The following is a 17,748-nucleotide window of genomic DNA, read 5'->3' as shown; positions in this document are numbered from 1 at the left end:
GACTGAGATTTTCCGACACACATTACTGTCACTATAAAGCTAATTGAATCACTACATACCATATACTGCATAGAACCAATGGGCATGGAGGTGCCATAGCATGGACTAGGGGGCATGAAGAGCTACGGGAGTGGGTGCATGGGCATAACTTGACGTAGGGGGCATGAGGGGCCCTGGGGGGATTTGGAGACATAGCGTGGTTTGTGGGGAAAGCGTCATGGAGTTGGTAAAGGGGCCTCATTTAGCATAGGAAGCATGAGGAGCCATTAGGGATTTTGAAGGCATAGCTTGCCATGGGAGGGCATATGGGGCCAAGGATGTTGCTTGGGGGACATAGGAAAGAGGTGCATTAGGAGGCATAAGTATTGTTTGGGGGGCATACCTTGGTAAAGGGGTCATTAGGGGGCCATAGAGGATGGTTGGGGGGGGGGCGCATGGATAAGGCATGGAGAGGTTATGGGGGTGAAGGGTCATGAACATTGGAGAGCCTTTCTATTTTTATTTTAACTGGTACAAAGTCCCACTGAATCATAGAATTTCTTCTTAGAATTTACAGTGCAGAAGGAGGCCATTGGGCCCGTCGATCTGCACCGGTAAGGTGGGCCTTTGAAAACACCCCTGCCTCTTCACTTGTCAGGAACTATGGCTACCCCTGACTTATTTCCTGGATCTACCCAGATCTCACGGGGCGTTGCGATCAGGATCCTGCCCACAAAGTGAGGGACCAAGTCTAACAAGCCTAAGTAGGTTTCAATCCGACTTAGACATGCTGACCCAAGAACTGTTGGGCACCCGGCATCTACCAACCTCCCAGGGTGACCCCTGCAGGACGCTGTTCAGTACTGGCCCACAGAAACATGGACCAAGTGGAGCGGCACCCTGGGCTCTCCCGCGCCATTGGAGGTCCCTCAGGTGGTCAGGGACATGACAGGGCACCCCCTGGATTTTTGCAAAGCGGGCAGGAGCATGCCAGGTTGGCAGTGCCAGGGTGGCATGACCAAGGGTCAGGGCCTGAGGAGCACCATGCCCATGAAAGGAGAGCGGGGGTGGGTATGAAGTCGCCTTTGGAAGGTTAGGGGGTGAAGGCTGGGGGTCCTGGAAGGGGGGGAACAAAAGGGGGCGCAGGAAGGCCAGAAAGGCAGGTGCCTTCAGCGACCCCATAATGTGGTGTCATCACTTGGGGCGGTGTGGAGTAGTGACCATGCGTGTGGAAGGTGAAATTGCCTGTGGGCAGAAGGTGTGGGGGACCCTCAAGCCCAGTTGGAGATCAAGACACCCTTTCAAGATGGTGGCCCAATCTCTGAGGAGCCAGTCTGGGCAGTTGAGTTCAGATCCCCAATGATGAAAATAATTCTACGGGTGCGATTTAATTAAATGAGAACAAAGTCCCACAGAAAGTGCATTTAGCCAGGTGTTTCTGGGTGCCCGCAGTGCCGAGAAGCGCAGCACCATTACAGGTCACTCGGGTTAGATAGGGGTCTCAGTGGGAAACTTGTGGGCGAGGCCTCATACAGCCTGTTTTCTGCACTGAGTTGCTCTGCCTGCCAGAACTCCTCAGGATAGCGAGAGGCCGGGACCCATTTTTAAATGGCGTCCCAACAGCTGGAGCCCCAATATGACCCCGACCTCCTCCAAGTCCCAACTCACTGTGAGGGGTTCCCAGGCCCTCCCCCCACACTCCCGCACATGGCATCCCCAGCCGATTGCCACCCTGCAAAAAATGCCAGCTTGGCAGTGCCAATCTTGTATCCTGGCAGTGCCACCTGGGAACCTTGGCAGTGCCAGGCTGGCACCCAGATGGCACTGCCAAGGGTGCCAGTTCCAGGATGCTCAGGTGACACCAGCAGTGCAAGGGTACCACCCTGCCCAGGCCTCTGATCCACACCGTTGCGTCTGGTCCCCGTTTGTGCAGACCATGGGCTAGATTCTCCGATTGTGAGGCTATGTCCTCAGGCCGGTGTGGGAATGATGGCTTTTACGTCCGCAAATTTGGGGCAAAGCGGCCACCAATCCTCCGTGTAGCTGGCGGTAGCATGCCGGCAGCGGGCAGGCCTGTGCCGTGGGCGCACTCTATTCCTCTGCGTTGGCTGCTGTGGTCCTCCGCCATGGCTGACACGGAGATGAACTCCCCCTGCGCATGCGCTGGGATGATGCCAGCACACGCCGGTGCTCCCACACATGCGCCAACTTGGCCGGCCGGCGGAGGCCCTTAGGCGCCAGTTGGCGTGGCGCCAAGCCCCTTCCCTACCAGCCGCCGCGGCGCAAACCACTCCGGCGCCAGCCTAGCCCCTGAAGGTGCGGACGATCCCGCACCGTTGGGGCGGCCCGACGCCAGAATGATTCACGCCACTCCTTCCCGCCGGAGTTGCCCGCCCTGCCAATTCCCGCAGAATCTCGCCCCATATTACAGTGAGACAAGCTGCCTCGCTCTAATATGCAGATTTGCCAAAATGTGACCCCGCCCATGATGGGCGTGGTTGACATCACAACTTCTCGAGAGTCGCAGCAAGCTGGGTAGATCCGAGGAACGGGGTCTCCCGAGTTCTATCGGTCACATTGCACCACGGCACGCCACATTTCGGGTGCAATGTGGCCATTCAGTCGTCCCTTAAATGTGGGCTATCCCAGTGAGAAACTCCCCAGGCCCTGAGAAAGTAAATGTGGTTAGATAGCAGTGGGGAGCTCACTAACAGAGCCGGGGTGAATCTCCCAGCAAAATCCACAACAAATTATTCGGTGGATTTGATTATTTGGTGACTCCGGCCTGTTAGATGTATCAATTAACTTAGTTCTGTACTTTCTCAGAATTTTAATAAGTCTGATACAGAACCGCACTTTTTGTGTCTATTCTGATGCGAACCCCGTGTGTGATCTATCTGTTCTAATGTTATTCCCCCTCCTTTTTTCTCAATTTATTGATGTTTCCTTTCAAGTGTTTACTTAATTTTCTACTGCAAATGCCATTAACAATGATAGCCTTATATGTAGAACTTTGTTCTGTTTTAAGTTAAATTTTGATATCTTTTGGGGAGCTCATCTCCCAGTACACAAACCCAACAGTTGGCAGCCACTTCTGCTCACACTGTGAAGCGCTAAGCTGGCCAACTTGGTTATTATCAGTTAAGATGAGTCACATTTGTATAGTTAAGACGTATTTCTTGCTTACCATGGGCGCGATTCTCCGGTGCGCCAGCCCCGTTTTCCAGCGCAGCGTGCCCCCACCGGCAGCTGGATTCTACATTCCCATAGCCGGCCATTGGGGTTTCCCATTGTGGGCACCATGCCGTCGGGAATCCCCTGGGCGTGGGTGAGCTGCCAGCAGACCGGAGGATCCCGCCGACAGAGAATTCTGCTGCATGTAATTGTAACCTTTTATCAAATCTGAAAGTCCTTTATTGTTTCTACCTACCCAGTTGCTGAAAACAAAGTCTGCCACTCATTGTGTTCTGACGATGGTTGCTGGGGCCCCGGACCCTCAGAGTGCTTCTCCTGTCGTTACTATATCCGTGGAAGAGAGTGCGTTGAGACATGTAACACTTTGGAAGGGTAAGTACAGTGTAACACTTATTGAAATGCTTAACAAGGCCGCAGTTACTTTAAAATGTTTTTGTTTGGCTCTTGGGGGAATTAGAAGCACCCATAGTGTTAGCTTTCCAGCAGCCAGTGACATTCTCCTGCCAAATTTGTTGCGATCTGAAATCCACTGACTGAAAGAGTGATGGAAGCAATTCAATCATAACTTTCACAAGGGGATTTACTCAATACAGGGAAGAGGAAAAATTTATAAAGCAATGCAAAAAGAGCTGGCAGAGGCAGGGGGGAAGTGTAGGCCTAATCGGTAGCTCTTTCAGAGAACTGGCATATGGAGAGTGGATCGAATGGCCATACCTGTGTTGTATGATGCTATGACTCTTATGTTAATACCAATATCCAGGGAGTGCTGATCTCCGGAGACTTGAGCACATAATCAAGTTGCTACTTCAGTGCAGTACTGAGGAGGTGCTGCACTACCAAATGCGATGCTAAGGGAAGGCATCCTCTGAGATGCACACAGAAGATCCAATGACAAAATTCAAGGATAAACAAGAGAGTTCTCCGAGTGTTCTGGCCAATGTGTATCTGTAAAATTCATTTAGTATTTCCATTTAAATTGCCATTATCAACAACCTTGTACAGCATGAGGATAGGGGGCTATTGTGATTACATATGCCTTGGCTGAGTACGACAACTGAAAAATTTATTGATGCATGTCTGTCTCTTGCTACCCTTCCCTACAGCTTCAGCTGACAGAATCTATTACCAGGTGCTGGACTAGTCATTTAGTTCAGAACTTTGATATTGGATTAGGTATAACCTGCTGAAATTTGTATTTCAAACTTAACAATATAAATAAAAAAGAAAAATGGTAATTTCAGACAAAAATTGAATTATGTGAGAACTTGAATTGAACAACTCTGAATTGAACACCAATTATTCTGCGCTTCTGCATTAATAGCAACACTGAATTATATCTTTCCTTTCATGTGTCAGTTTGGCAATAATGTACCCTCCCGCCAGGAGTCTGATATTTGTCTATTTCAACAAAGTGAATGCCCTTGCTATAAGGCAGCGAGAGGTGTAGACAGAGTCAATGAATGGGAGGTTGGTTTGTGTGATGGACTGGGCTGTATTCTCGACTCTGTAGTTTCTTACAGTCTTGGGCCGAGCAGTTACCATACCAGGCTGTGATGCAGCCAGATAAGATGCTTTGTATGGTGCATCTGAAAAAGTCATTCACCTGATAAAGGAGCTGCGCTCCGAAAGCTAGTGATTTGAAACAAACCTGTTGTACTTTAACCTGGTGTTGTAAGATTTCTTACTGTGCCCACCCCAGTCCAACGCTGGCATCTCCACATCATGTAAAAATTGGTAAGGGTTAATGTGGACATGCCGAATTTCCTTAGTTTCCTGAGGAGTTATAGGCGCTGTTGTGCTTTCTTGGTTGTAGCGCGACGTGGGTGGACCAGGACAGATTGTTGCTGATATGCACACCCAGGAATTTTGTTTATCCTTACTGATTGTGGTCTATGGTGTAGTGATATTCAGATATCAATATACATGATCAATGTATGTAAATGTAGTACAGTCATTTCAACACTAGAAGACTCACTAGAAGATACTTTAAGAACTGATTTCCTGCCTTTTCTAAGTCAGATGATGATATGATTCAGAACAGTGAACAAGCAAGACATAGAATAGCTAGAGTGAGAGAAGTTAGAACTAGTTTGTTATTATAGTGTATAGTTATATAATTATCTGTATTGTACTTTAATTCTTTGTTGTTAGTTTAGTATTGAGTAAAAGAACTCACAGTTTATTATTTTATTACTCATTAAATAGTTCATCTTTCAACAAGAAGACTATTGGTCATTTTATCATTTTGGTGGATTCAAAAGTAATATATATATTTTAGATAAGTCATTATTTAAAATGTAACATATGGGTCAGAAAGTCAAGAATCCTATTGCAGAGGGAGGAGCCAAGTCCTAGGTTTTGCAGCTTTGATATGAGTTTGGCTGGGATTATGATGTTGAAAGCAGAGCTGTAGTCAATGAATAGGAGGCTGACGTAGGAGTCCTTGTTGTCGAGATGCTCCAGAGATGAGTGTAAGGGAAATGGCGTCTGCTCTGGACTAGTTGTGGTGGTATGCGAATTTCAGTGGATCAAGAGATTCTGGGAGTATGGAGTTGATGTATCTCATCACCAGCCTCTCAAAGCACTTCATAATGATAGATGTCAAGGCCACCGGACGGTAGTCATTGAGGCACGTTGCCTGGTTCTTCTTTGGCACTGGTATAATGGTGGTCTTCTTGAAGCAGGTGGGAACCTCAGATCGGAGTAGGGAGAGGTTGAAGATGTCTGCGAACACATTCGCCAATTGGTCCGCACAGGATCTGAATGCACGACCGGGAACTCCGACAGGACCCGTTACTTTCCAAGGGTTCACTTTTAAGAAGGCCAATCTGACTTTGGAAGCTGTGACGGTGGGTGTGTCCGAGGCTGGTGGGGCAGTTGACAACATGCTTTCCTGCTCGAACCAAACATAGAATGCATTGAGTTCACCAGGGAGGTGTGTTCTGCTGTCAGAGATTCTATTCAGCTTTTAATTGTAAACTTATGTTGTTGAAGCCTTGCCACAACCGAGGAGAGTCGTGACGTTAGTCTGTGACTCTAGCTTGGTCTGATATTGTCCCTTGGCATCCCTGATGGCTTTATGGAGGTCGTACATGGATTTCTTGTATAGGTCAGGGTCGCCTATCTTGTACGCCATCAGTGGGGAGTGAATCTCCCAATTTAACCATGGTTTCCGGTTGAGGAACGTACGTACTGCTTTCTTTGGCATGCAGTCTTCTACACACTTGCTCTTGAAGTCTGTGACGGTGGTGGCATACTCGTTTAGGTTGGCTGTTTGGCTATTGAATATGGACCAGTCCACTGACTCCAAGCAGTCACGTAGGAGTTCTTCTGTTGTCTCGGACCAACTTTGCACAACCATCTTAACCGGATTCTCCCGCTTAAGTTTCTGCATGTATGCCAGGAGAAGGAGCACCGTCTTATGGTCTGATTTTCCGAAGTGCGTTCAGGGGATTGGCGCCCTTGATGTTTGTATAGCAGTGGTCAAGAATGTTGGCACCCCTGGTGGGACAGGAGATGTAATGCGTTGGTGGAATTTTGGCAGTACAATCTTGAGGTTGGCCTGGTTGAAGTCCCCGGCCACGATGAACAAGGCCTCCGGGTGTTCTGTTTCACTGTTATTTATGGCGGTGTACAATTCATCAAGCACCTTCTTCACCTCCGCCTGGGGTGAGATGTAGACTGCCGTGATAGTGGCAGAAGTGAACTGTGAATTTTAAGTATATGGTAGAGTGAAGTAAATAAAACAAGAAATCCTTACGACTGAAGTGGAAATTCTTGTACTCTCATTGTATTCACTGATACAGAGAAGATGGAAAATCGGCCGTGACCTCTAATCCTTGAAACAATGATGGTTGAATAAGCCAATAGTGGGAAGAAATGCCCTGGATTTGTGTTGGGCTGAGCATCATACAGTAAAGCTGCTTTTTAGTTTCCTTTTCTACTTGCAAAAAATATCAGCACAAAGTAAGAATGATTTCCACTTTGAACAAAAAGTTGATGTGTTCCATTGGCCAGCTATATTCTGAAAAGAGCATTTTGCATGTACTCATTTGCTAAATTCCAAGAATAGAAAAATAATTCTTCAAAATCTGTTGTCTTTAATATCCAAAGAGGGAAATCAAACCTTGTTGAGCAAGTTGGACCTTACTTTTGATGTTTATTTTTCTTTCTCTGAATGCGCTGTTGTATCCTTGGGAGGCGATTTTCATGTGTGAACGGTAAATGGGGGAAGGCGGTGGGGTGGGGTGGGGGGAGGGCGGTGGGAGGGGGTGGCAAAGACACTGTAGCTGCCTGGACGAGTCATGGTCCATACATCTCCGCACTCTATCAGTTGTTGGCTTCAAACAGGCCCTAGAACAGGTTGGTAAATGACCCCCACGCATTGTGGAAGCCCTCGTCCGACTCTCGGATGGAGGTGAGCTGCGTAATGTCAGCTCCTGTCACCTTGCCAACTCAGGTTGCGTAAACACTGCTCCAGGGTCATGTGGCAACTTAAAGAGGAGGTGCATTTTTTATGCAGCAGAATGATGCAGCAATATAAAGCAGCAACCAGCCTAATTCAAGAACCTGCAGAAGCAGCTAATAGCACTTTCACAACCTTTAAATGTGAAAGCACAAGCTTATGAGAGAAAAATGTTATCACAAACTCTAGACATCTTTCAAAAGCAACTGAGGATCTATTTTAATATTCTATGCAGTGGCCACCCAAGGGTATTGGATAGGAGCAGGAAGTGACCATAGTCAGGAGGCGTGGGTTGAAAATAGTTTTGTGAAATTAATGACCTAATGAGACCCTTTTTGCAAATATTAATGACCACTGCTTGTTTGATATGGAAGGTGTAGTCACTGGGATTCAAGTCTTCCTGGAAATCAGACAATAGGCAAAAAGCCACTGAAAGTGGATGGATGGAACATATGCTCTATTTTATGGGCCCTTACGCCCTCTTTCTGCGTGCAAATAGGGCACCATTGATAAAATCATCACCTTCTTGTTTCTTTGCATTCAGACTATTCCAAAATTACTTATTTAAGTTTTATTTGATCAACATTTCTGGGTGCAGTAAACAGAGGATTTATCTTTTGCTATGTCAAATACATCCCCAATGTAGGCTGATCATTTGGATAAATTTGAGGTCTTTCTACATTCCGAGCCTAAAGTGGTGAGAGATTCATCATGCACTATTGAGCCGGTGTTGCATTTGTTTTGATTTTGGAGACATCAGTATCAAACTGTTTAGCCACAAACAATTTTTATTTGTCAATTTTTAACACATTTCTTCAGATTTTAACTTTTAAACTATCAATTTTTTTTTCTTTCTGCAAAGGGAGATACGAGAGTATGTGGATCAAGAAATGTGCATTCGATGTGACGCAGAGTGTAAACCACAGAATGGGTCAGAAACCTGCACTGGTTCTGTAAGTCAAAATTAGGAATGAGCAAAATTGAAAAATAACGTAGTGTTCAAATACATGATGAAACATAGCAGAACTATTAGCTATTAAAAGCTAAAATACTGCATGCAACAGCAAATAAAATAACTGGAATGCTGTATTTACAGATGGAATCTAACCAGAATTTGGCAGTGTCAGGCTCGGACAGAGAACTGTCATGTAACTCTCCAGTTGCACAGTCCAGTTGTCTCACGGAATCTTGAGCCTCTTTGCCAAAAGAAAATGAGTGGTTTACGCCATCATTCTGGCAGGGCGGGACCTCATAGAGCCAGTAGCTAGCTCCAAAGAGATTGGGGTGCAATCTTTAAAGGGCACGCTAACCAGCCCACATCACAAAGGTCTTGGCGGTTCTCCCTCCCCCCCCACCTCACCCCAACATTCAGCGCGAGCAATCCACCCCCCCAACCCCGCCACCGACAATCCTCATCGGTATTTTCCTCCCTTTCAATGTCTGCTCTCCCTCCATCCCACCACACATCAACGCACCCCCAGGCCCCACATGGGGCTCCAGGCACAGGTTGGCACTGCCACGTTGACACTGCTTGATCAATGGTCACGTGGACTGATGGGAAACAAGTTTGATTCCCACTACAGCAACAATCAGCCCTAACTGATTGCTTCTTCACTGGAAAGCAAACTCGTTGAATTAGTGAGCTTCTGAAAGATAAAAGCAAATTACTGCAGATGCTGGAATCTGAAACAAAACCGGAAAATTCTGGACGATCACAGCAGGTCTGACAGCATCTGTGGAGAGGGAAGGGAGCTGATGTTTGTCAAAGACAAAGAGTCATCCAGACTTGAAACGTTAAGATTGAATTGCAAATTTCTGATGGACTTTCCAAAGATAGAATTTATTTTGTTTCTGGGATATGGCCAATACCATGATTTGTCTATTGTGCATTCTTTTATATTTCTCTTCTGATATGGTGGCATCTGAAAACTGAATGGTGGTATTCAACAGAAGAATGAATGCTTTAAAAAAATACACAACCAAATCAGCCACATAAGGTTAAATTCTATTTGATTAAAAATCTATTGAGGTGAGAGTCTCGTTTCAATTTCAAATCTAGGCGACGTGCCAGGATCTCTGGTAAAGTCTGGAGAATTGAATGAGATTAAGAAAAATGATTTCCATTGTCCTCGGTGAAGGATAATTTCATGTTGCAATACCACCGATTTAACTCTGTGCTGGACAAAATGAAATCTTGATTCATAATGTGAAAGGTACTGTTTGCTTTTACGCAAGTCACTGAATAAGTTCTGTCCAATTTGCCTCTTCAAGTTATGTTCAGGTGTACTTGGGCAATAATCCACTGCTTTTCCGTCCTGTGACACTTGTCTTAATTTATTCATTTCATTGACTAGAGCAATGAGAAGTGTAAAGAATGTGCAAATGTGAAAGACGGCCCACGCTGTGTAGGCAGCTGTCCCTCTGGAATCTCAGGAGAAAATAATACTTTGGTCTGGAAATACCCGGATGAGAATAAGAATTGTCAGCAATGTCACCCAAATTGCACACAACAGTAAGTAATATTGTATGTTGATGCTAAATGACTGATTTTGAATGTAATAATTAGTTGAAAGGGATTTTTCCAGATCCTTTCCGCTTCATTATCCTTCTGTTTTTTTAATCATTTTTTTCAGTCCCAGCAGTAATGATTAGCCACAAGTTGATTGGGAGTGTCTGTATTGGAATGTATGAGATGTATTGGCAAAGCTAGATTGGCCATTTGCCATTTTTATGTTTGTATGAACATTGGTTCTGCACAAGGTGCACAAAGAGCAAGGGGTAGGTGATTCAGGCCCATTCAATTGAAATAGGTTTCTCATGGAAACCGACAAAAATGTTAGCGAGCGCTGGACTTGGGGTTGCATGGCTACTCCATGTATTTATCACTCTGTTACTATCCTGTGGCTACATCAGTGGTATTTTAGACATACAGAATGCTGCCATCAGTCCAAAAAGACTGCCTACTACACAATTGAATAACACCTAGTATGAATTTCAGTGCTGGTGTGATGCCAGGCATGTAGGCCATACATCCCAGGGATTGGCTGGTTGAATTGAACAGAATGTTCCTTCAGTTATTTGCAATGATGAGAGACTAGACCTTACTCTGTCAGCCTATGGCTTCAAATCCCAAAACAAATATCTGCTGTGTTTCCGCATTTGGCAATGCTTGCTGAACAATGCTGAGTGTGCTAATAGCTACACCAACAACTAAATTAAGTTGTAACATGATTCATTTAAATTTTTTGGAAATGTAAATGAACAGGGAACCGTTCTCTACAAACAAAAGGAACATGTTCAAACCTGGTGCTTTTTTTGAATTACCCAGGAGCTAAGGAGCCTATAGTTCCTTGTTGTTTTCTCCATGGCAATGTTGCAGCCAATCAGACAACTTGCCAATGAAACAGCATCCTTTTCTCCTGTAGCATAAATCATTGGGATCGTTTGAAATTTGGAATTCTTGTGTTTGTCTTGATGAGTGCAAGACGAAAAGCTTCCGTAACATGTCTCATCTTAGCAGTATTCAAGTTCTGTTGTACCAAACTACTCTTTAATCTAGAAACATTCTCTGCCGGCACAAAATACTTTGCCTCTGCACATCATATCCCCGTAAGTCTTACCCGGAGATTGAAATGCAGTCTGTAAAGAATCATGACTATGCATACTTCCTGTTTGTGGATTGTCACAGCACAGCATGACACCGATCCTCCAGATGAGTAGATAGAATCATAGAATGGTTACAGGACAGAAGGAGGCAATTTGTGCTGTTGTGTCTGTGCCAGCACTCTGCAGCAACAGCTTACCTCATGTCCTGCCCTTTCCTTTCAAATGTTTTCTCTTCTTATAATTATCCAATTCTCTTCTAAAAGCCAAAATTGAACCTGCCTCCACCATACTTACAGGCAATGCATTCTAGATCCTAACCACTCACTGTGTAAAAAATAGTTTTCTTCCTGTTGCCATTGCTTCTTTTGCCAATCACCTTAAAGAACTGTGTCCCCCCCCCCGTCCCCCCCGCCCCCCCCCCCCGTCCCCCCGTCCCCCCATGGCATGTTTTCTGTTGGAAGACACAGCTCACCATTGGCTTAGGATGGGATCTTCCGGACCCACCGAGGCTGCAACATTTTGTGTGGCTTGCCTGTCTGCCACCAGGGAACCCACCGTGGGAGGGTCAGCTTTAGCAGGACCAGAAGGTCTCACCAGTACGAAGGGCGTGAAAATCCCACCCTATGTTTCTCATCCCTGAATGTGAACCTTTTCTGCACCCTCGCATGCTTTTATATACTTCTTAAAGTATGGTTCCCAGAACCGGACGCAACACTCCAGTTAAGGCCCGATCAGTGTTTTGCATAACCTCCTTGTTTTTGTACTGTATGTCCCTATTTATAAAGCCTAGGAGCTTGCATGCTTTATTGGCCACTTTCTCAGCCAAGCCTGCCTCCTTCAATGAATAATACACATGTGGCTCCCAGGTTCCTCTACTCCTGTATCCTCTTTAAAATTATACCCTTTATTTTATATTACCTCTCCCTCATTTTTCATACTAAAATTAATTAATTCATACTCCTCTGCATTAAATTTAATCACCTACTCGTCCATCCATTCCACTAACCCATTTTTGTCTTTTTCAAATTTAACATTATCCACTACACAGTACTTCAAAGTATCTGTAGATTTTGAATTTGTGCACTACACATCCAAGTGTGATATATAACAAGAAAAGTAGGGACCCAAATACCGACTCCGGGGATCTCCACTAAAAACCTTCCTCCAGCCTGAAAAACAACCTTTTACCACTGCTCTCTGTTTTCTGTCAATCAGCTAATTTTATATTCATGCTGCCATTGTCCCTTTTCTTTCTTGAGCTTTAACTTTGCTCATGTTGTGCAACATGTTATCAAATGTTACTGCATCAACCACATTACCCTCATCCGCCCTCTTTGTAAACTCAGCAAAATAACTCAATCAAGTTAATTAAACATGATTTGCTCTTAAAAAATCCATGCTGGCTTTCCTTATTTAATCCACATTTGTCCACGCGACTGTTAATTTTGCCCTGAATTATTGATTCCATACTCTTCCCCACCACCTCCTTCCATCCTTTTTGAACAAGGGCCTAACATTCGCAATTCTCCAGTTCTCAGGCATCACTCCTGTATCCAAGGAGGGTTGGAAAATTATGGCCAGTGCCTCCGCAATTTCCACTCCTACTTCTCTCAGTAACTTTGGATGCATCTGATCTGGTGAAAAGAACCCTCAACTGATGCAGACCTGGTCCATGTTGAACAGGTCTGGCATCTGTACAGAAGGCATGCATCCTCTAAACCACCTGGAATAAACAACTCTACGTTAAATATATGTAGCTTCTCCATTCGGGAAAACATTCCCACAATTGTCAACGAATCAAAAAAACTGGACTCATTGCAAACCTTTTTCTCACATCGAGAGATTCTGATTATTTTTCTTATTAAAATTTTGCACATGTTGTACACTTTTCTGCAAAACATCTTGAATGTAGAGAGCCCAATGAGCTGGATAAGGCAATCCTTTTTCGTGTTCTTAGAATTCTATTCAGAACTATTGCTGCAAGAATCTGCTCTTGATTGACTTTTTTGATTTTATTTTACTTGTCTTACTAAAACTAAAATGATTCAAATGATTTAATTAGAGTCAGATTTGAAACGGAACTAAGTAGCTGAATATTTATTTATTTATATTTCATTCAATGTTTATTGCTTTGCAGGTGTAAAGGACCAAAACTTGAGGATTGTGAACATATTAGGTAAAGTTTCCCAAAAAGTTCCTAATTCCAATAATATTATCTAATTCTAATGATCACTGCTCATGCTTGACATCAGTTTATAATTGGCACCGTTTAGCATTTTAAAAACCTGCACAGCAGCGATTCTGCAAACGAAAACAATGGGCGAAATTCTCCGGAAACGGCGCGATGTCCGCCGACTGGTGCCCAAAACAGCGCAAATCAGTCTGGCATCGCGCCGCCCCAAAGGTGCGGAATGCTCCGCATCTTTGGGGGCCGAGCCCCAACCTTAAGGGGCTAGGTCGGCGCCGGACGAATTTCCGCCCCGCCAGCTGGCGGAAAAGGCCTTTGGTGCCCCGCCAGCTGGCGCGGAAATGACATCTCCGGGCGGCACATGCGCGGGAGCGTTAGCGACCGCTGACGGCATTCCCGCGCATGCGCAGTGGAGGGAGTCTCTTCCGCCTCCGCCATGGTGGAGACCGTGGCGAAGGCGGAAGGAAAAGAGTGCCCCCACGGCACAGGCCCGCCCGCGGATCAGTGGGCCCCGATCGCGGGCCAGGTCACCGTGGGGGCACCCCCCGGGGCCAGATCGCCCCGCTCCCCCCCCAGGACCCCGGAGCCCACCCGCGCCGCCTTGTCCCGCCGGTAAGGTAGGTGGTTTAATCTACGCCGGCGGGACAGGCATTTTAGCAGCGGGACTTCGGCCCATCCGGGCCGGAGAATCGCGCGGGAGGGGCCCGCCAACCGGCGCAGCCCGATTCCCGCCCCCCCAAATATCCGGTGCCGGAGAATTCGGCAACCGGCGGGGGCGGGATTCACGCCAGGCCCCGGCGATTCTCCGACCCGGCGGGGGGTCGGAGAATCTCGCCCACTGTCTCTAATGAAAACAGCTGAGATGATGAGTCGGTGATGTTTCTCTGGGGATTGTTCTGTTCTGTGGTGATAGAGCAGATACATTTCTGTGGTTCATTTTTTCAAGTATAATAATGATGTAACCACCATATTTGGACTAGAGACTGTTATGCTCTTTCAGCAGCGAAATTCTCCTCCAACGGCGCGATGTCCGCCGACTGGCGCCAAAAACGGCGCCAATCAGACGGGCATCGCGCCGGCCCAAAGGTGCGGAATGCTCCGCATCTTTGAGGGCCGAGCCCCAACATTGAGGGGCTAGGCTGACGCTGGAGGGATTTCCGCCCCGCCAGCTGGCGGAAATGGCGTTTGTTGCCCCGCCAGCTGGCGCGGAAATGGGGCGCATGCGCGGGAGCGTCAGCGGCCGCTGACAGTTTCCCGGCGCATGCGCAGTGGGGAGAGTCTCTTCCGCCTCCGCCATGGTGGAGGCCGTGGCCAAGGCGGAAGGGAAAGAGTGCCCCCACGGCACAGGCCCGCCCGTGGATCGGTGGGCCCCGATCGCGGGCCAGGCCACCGTGGGGGCACCCCCCGGGGTCAGATCGCCCCGCGCCCCCCCCCCAGGACCCCGGAGCCCGCCCACGCCGCCTGGTCCCGCCGGTAAATACCAGGTTTAATATACGCCGGCGGGACAGGCAATTTCTGGGCGGGACTTCGGCCCATCTGGGCCGGAGAATTGAGCGGGGGGTCCCGCCAACCGGCGCGGCCCGATTCCCGCCCCTGCCCTATCTCCGGTACCGGAGACTTCGGCGGGGGCGGGATTCACGGCGGCCAACGGCCATTCTCCGACCCGGCGGGGGGTCGGAGAATGACGCCCCTGCTGTTTAGCCTCTCACTTTTTAAGTCAAATATCTATGATCAGCTAGATAAGCCAAACAAACTTTTATTAATAAATACATTGGATGAATGCTATGGGCGGGATTCTCCGGTCGGCGTGACTGAAATCACGATCGGCCGGAGAATCGCCGTTTGCGCGAAATCAGGGGGCGGACCCGCTTTTGCGATGCTTAGCCCTCTCACAAACGGCACCGGGACAGACTCAGGACCTCACCTGAGGCCCTCCCTCGATTCTCCACCCCCGGGGGCTTTACACTGCGTGCCTGCTGGCCCCCACCAGACGGAGGATCGGGCAGCTTTTGCGCCGTTTTTTCTGCTATAAGACGCCACTGTTACCATGCCAGCGTCAGCACTTAGTCTTCAAATCGGAGAATCCAGCCCGATATTAGCTGTAAAACGCCCTGAAGTGTCGTAGATTCATGAAAGACACTATATAATTGCAAGATCTTTCCTTAAATTCTCGAGCAGTAAGTATAAGGAAATTAAAGTGAAAAGTGGGTACCAGAAAATTAATAAATTTATTGACCAGGGAATTAGATCATATAAGAAATTGACCATTCAGCCAAAAATGCCCGCTCTACCATTCAGTCAGATTGCGGGTGATCTGATTGTGGTCTTAACTCCACTTTCCTGCCTGTCCCTATAACTCTTGACCCCACTCCAGATTTTGGAAACTGAATATCTTTAAGGCTGAGAAAGACAATGACCCTTCCTTCACTGCTCTCTGACGAAGAGAATTCCAATGATAATGACTCTGAGAGACAAATATCCTCCTCATCTCAATCTTAAATGAGAAAACCCCTTATTCATTTTAAACTGTGTCCCTAGTTCAAGGGTCCCCCATGATGGGCAGCACGGTAGCACAATGGTTAGCAGAGTTGCTTCACAGCTCCAGGGTCCCAGGTTTGATTCCCAGCTTGGGTCACTGTCTGTGCGGAGTCTGCACATTCTCCCCATGTCTGCATGAGTTTCCTCCGGGTGCTCCGGTTTCCTCCCACAGTCCAAAGATGTGCAGGTTAGGTGGATTGGTCATGATAAATTGCCCTTAGTGTCCAAAAAAGGTTAGGAGGGGTTACTGGGTTATGGGTATAGGCTGGAGGCGTGGGCTTAAGTGGGGTGCTCTTTCCAAGAGCCGGTACAGACTCGATGGGCTGAATGGCCTCCTTCTGCACTGTAAATTCTATTGGAAACATCCCCCAGCATTTACCCTGTCAAGCCCCTTCAGAATTTTTTATGTTTCAATAAGATGACCTCTCATTCTTCTAAACGCCAATGAGTACAGGCCCAACGTGTTCAGCCTTTCTTCATAAGACAACTCCTTCATCCCAGGAATCAGCCCAATGAACCTTCTCTGAATGACTTCAAATGCAGGTATATCCTTCCGTAAGTAAGGAGGCCAAGATGTTTTCCAGGTGGGGTGTCACCATTGCACAGTTGTAGCAAGACCTCCCTACAGTCCACCACGTTGTAAGAAAGGCCAATGTTCCATTTGCCTCCTAATTACTTGCTGTACTTTGTTGCATTGGGATTCATGTACATGGACACCAAGATCCCTCTGAACATAGCATTCTGCAGTCTCACTCCATTTAAATGTTGCTTTGCTTTTCTATTATTCCTGCCAAAGTGCAATACATTTTCCAACATTATACTCCATCGTCCAATTTTTTCTGTCAAATCACTTAACCTATTTATATCCCTTTACAAGCTCTTTGTATCCTCCTCACAACTTGCTTTCCTACCTATCTTTGGATCATCATCACATTTGGCTACAATACAATCAGTCTCCATCCAAGTCATTAATATAGATTCTAAGTAGTTTAGGCCCCACACTGATCCCTGTGGCACATCACTAGTTACAATTTGTCAATAACGACTCTGAGAGACAAATATCCTCCTCATCTCAGTCTTAAATGAGAAAACCCCTTATTCATTTTAAACTGTGTCCCCAGTTCAAGGGTCCCCCATGATGGGCAGCACGGTAGCACAGTGGTTAGCACAATTGCTTCACAGTTCCAGGGTCCCAGGTTTGATTCCCGGCTTGGGTCACTGTCTGTGCGGAGTCTGCACGTTCTCCCCGTGTGTGCGTGGGTTTCCTCCGGGTGCTCCGGTTTCCTCCCACAGTCCAAAGATGTGCAGGTTAGGTGGATTGGCCATGCTAAATTGCCCTTAGTGTCCAAAATTGCCCTTAGTGTTGGGTGGGGTTGCTGGGTTATGGGGATAGGGTGGAGGTGTGGACCTTGGGTAGGGTGCTCTTTCCAAGAGCCGGTGCAGACTTGATGGGCCGAATGGCCTCCTTCTGCACTGTAAATTCTATGATCTATGAAACTGAACTTGACCCTTTTTTCCCATCTCTGTTTCCTGTTAGTTGTAATCCTCTACCAATGCCAGTATATTACCCCCAACACCATGAGCTCTTATCCAGTAGATACCTTAGATGTAGTAACCATTTATATGGCACTTTATTGAATGCCTTTTGGAAATCCAAAGACATGACATCTGCTGTTTTCCTTGAGCGTCCTGTTTGTTATATCAACAAAGAACTCTAAAATGATTTGTCAAACAAGGTTTTCCTTTTATAAAAATAAGTTGACTCTTCTTTAAGACA

The 17,748-nt window shown here is 46.7% G+C and overlaps 1 protein-coding gene across 2 annotated transcripts in view; it reads left to right on the top strand.

Annotated features, from left to right (window-relative positions):
* Positions 1-17,748, top strand: part of egfra (epidermal growth factor receptor a (erythroblastic leukemia viral (v-erb-b) oncogene homolog, avian)) — a 372,624-nt gene that overhangs the window by 294,175 nt on the left and 60,701 nt on the right. For both annotated transcript variants that reach the window (XM_072508802.1, XM_072508801.1), the window contains exons 13-16: positions 3,414-3,546; positions 8,502-8,592; positions 9,994-10,151; positions 13,383-13,421. In XM_072508802.1, coding sequence (XP_072364903.1) covers positions 3,414-3,546; positions 8,502-8,592; positions 9,994-10,151; positions 13,383-13,421 — 421 coding nt within the window. The remainder of the gene's footprint in view (positions 1-3,413; positions 3,547-8,501; positions 8,593-9,993; positions 10,152-13,382; positions 13,422-17,748) is intronic.

The sequence above is a fragment of the Scyliorhinus torazame genome, chromosome 6, assembly GCF_047496885.1.
Source record: "Scyliorhinus torazame isolate Kashiwa2021f chromosome 6, sScyTor2.1, whole genome shotgun sequence".
Classification (NCBI taxonomy): Eukaryota; Metazoa; Chordata; class Chondrichthyes; order Carcharhiniformes; family Scyliorhinidae; genus Scyliorhinus; species Scyliorhinus torazame.
Note: the sequence above shows the minus strand (reverse complement) of the source record. Positions and strands in the feature narration are given on the sequence as shown.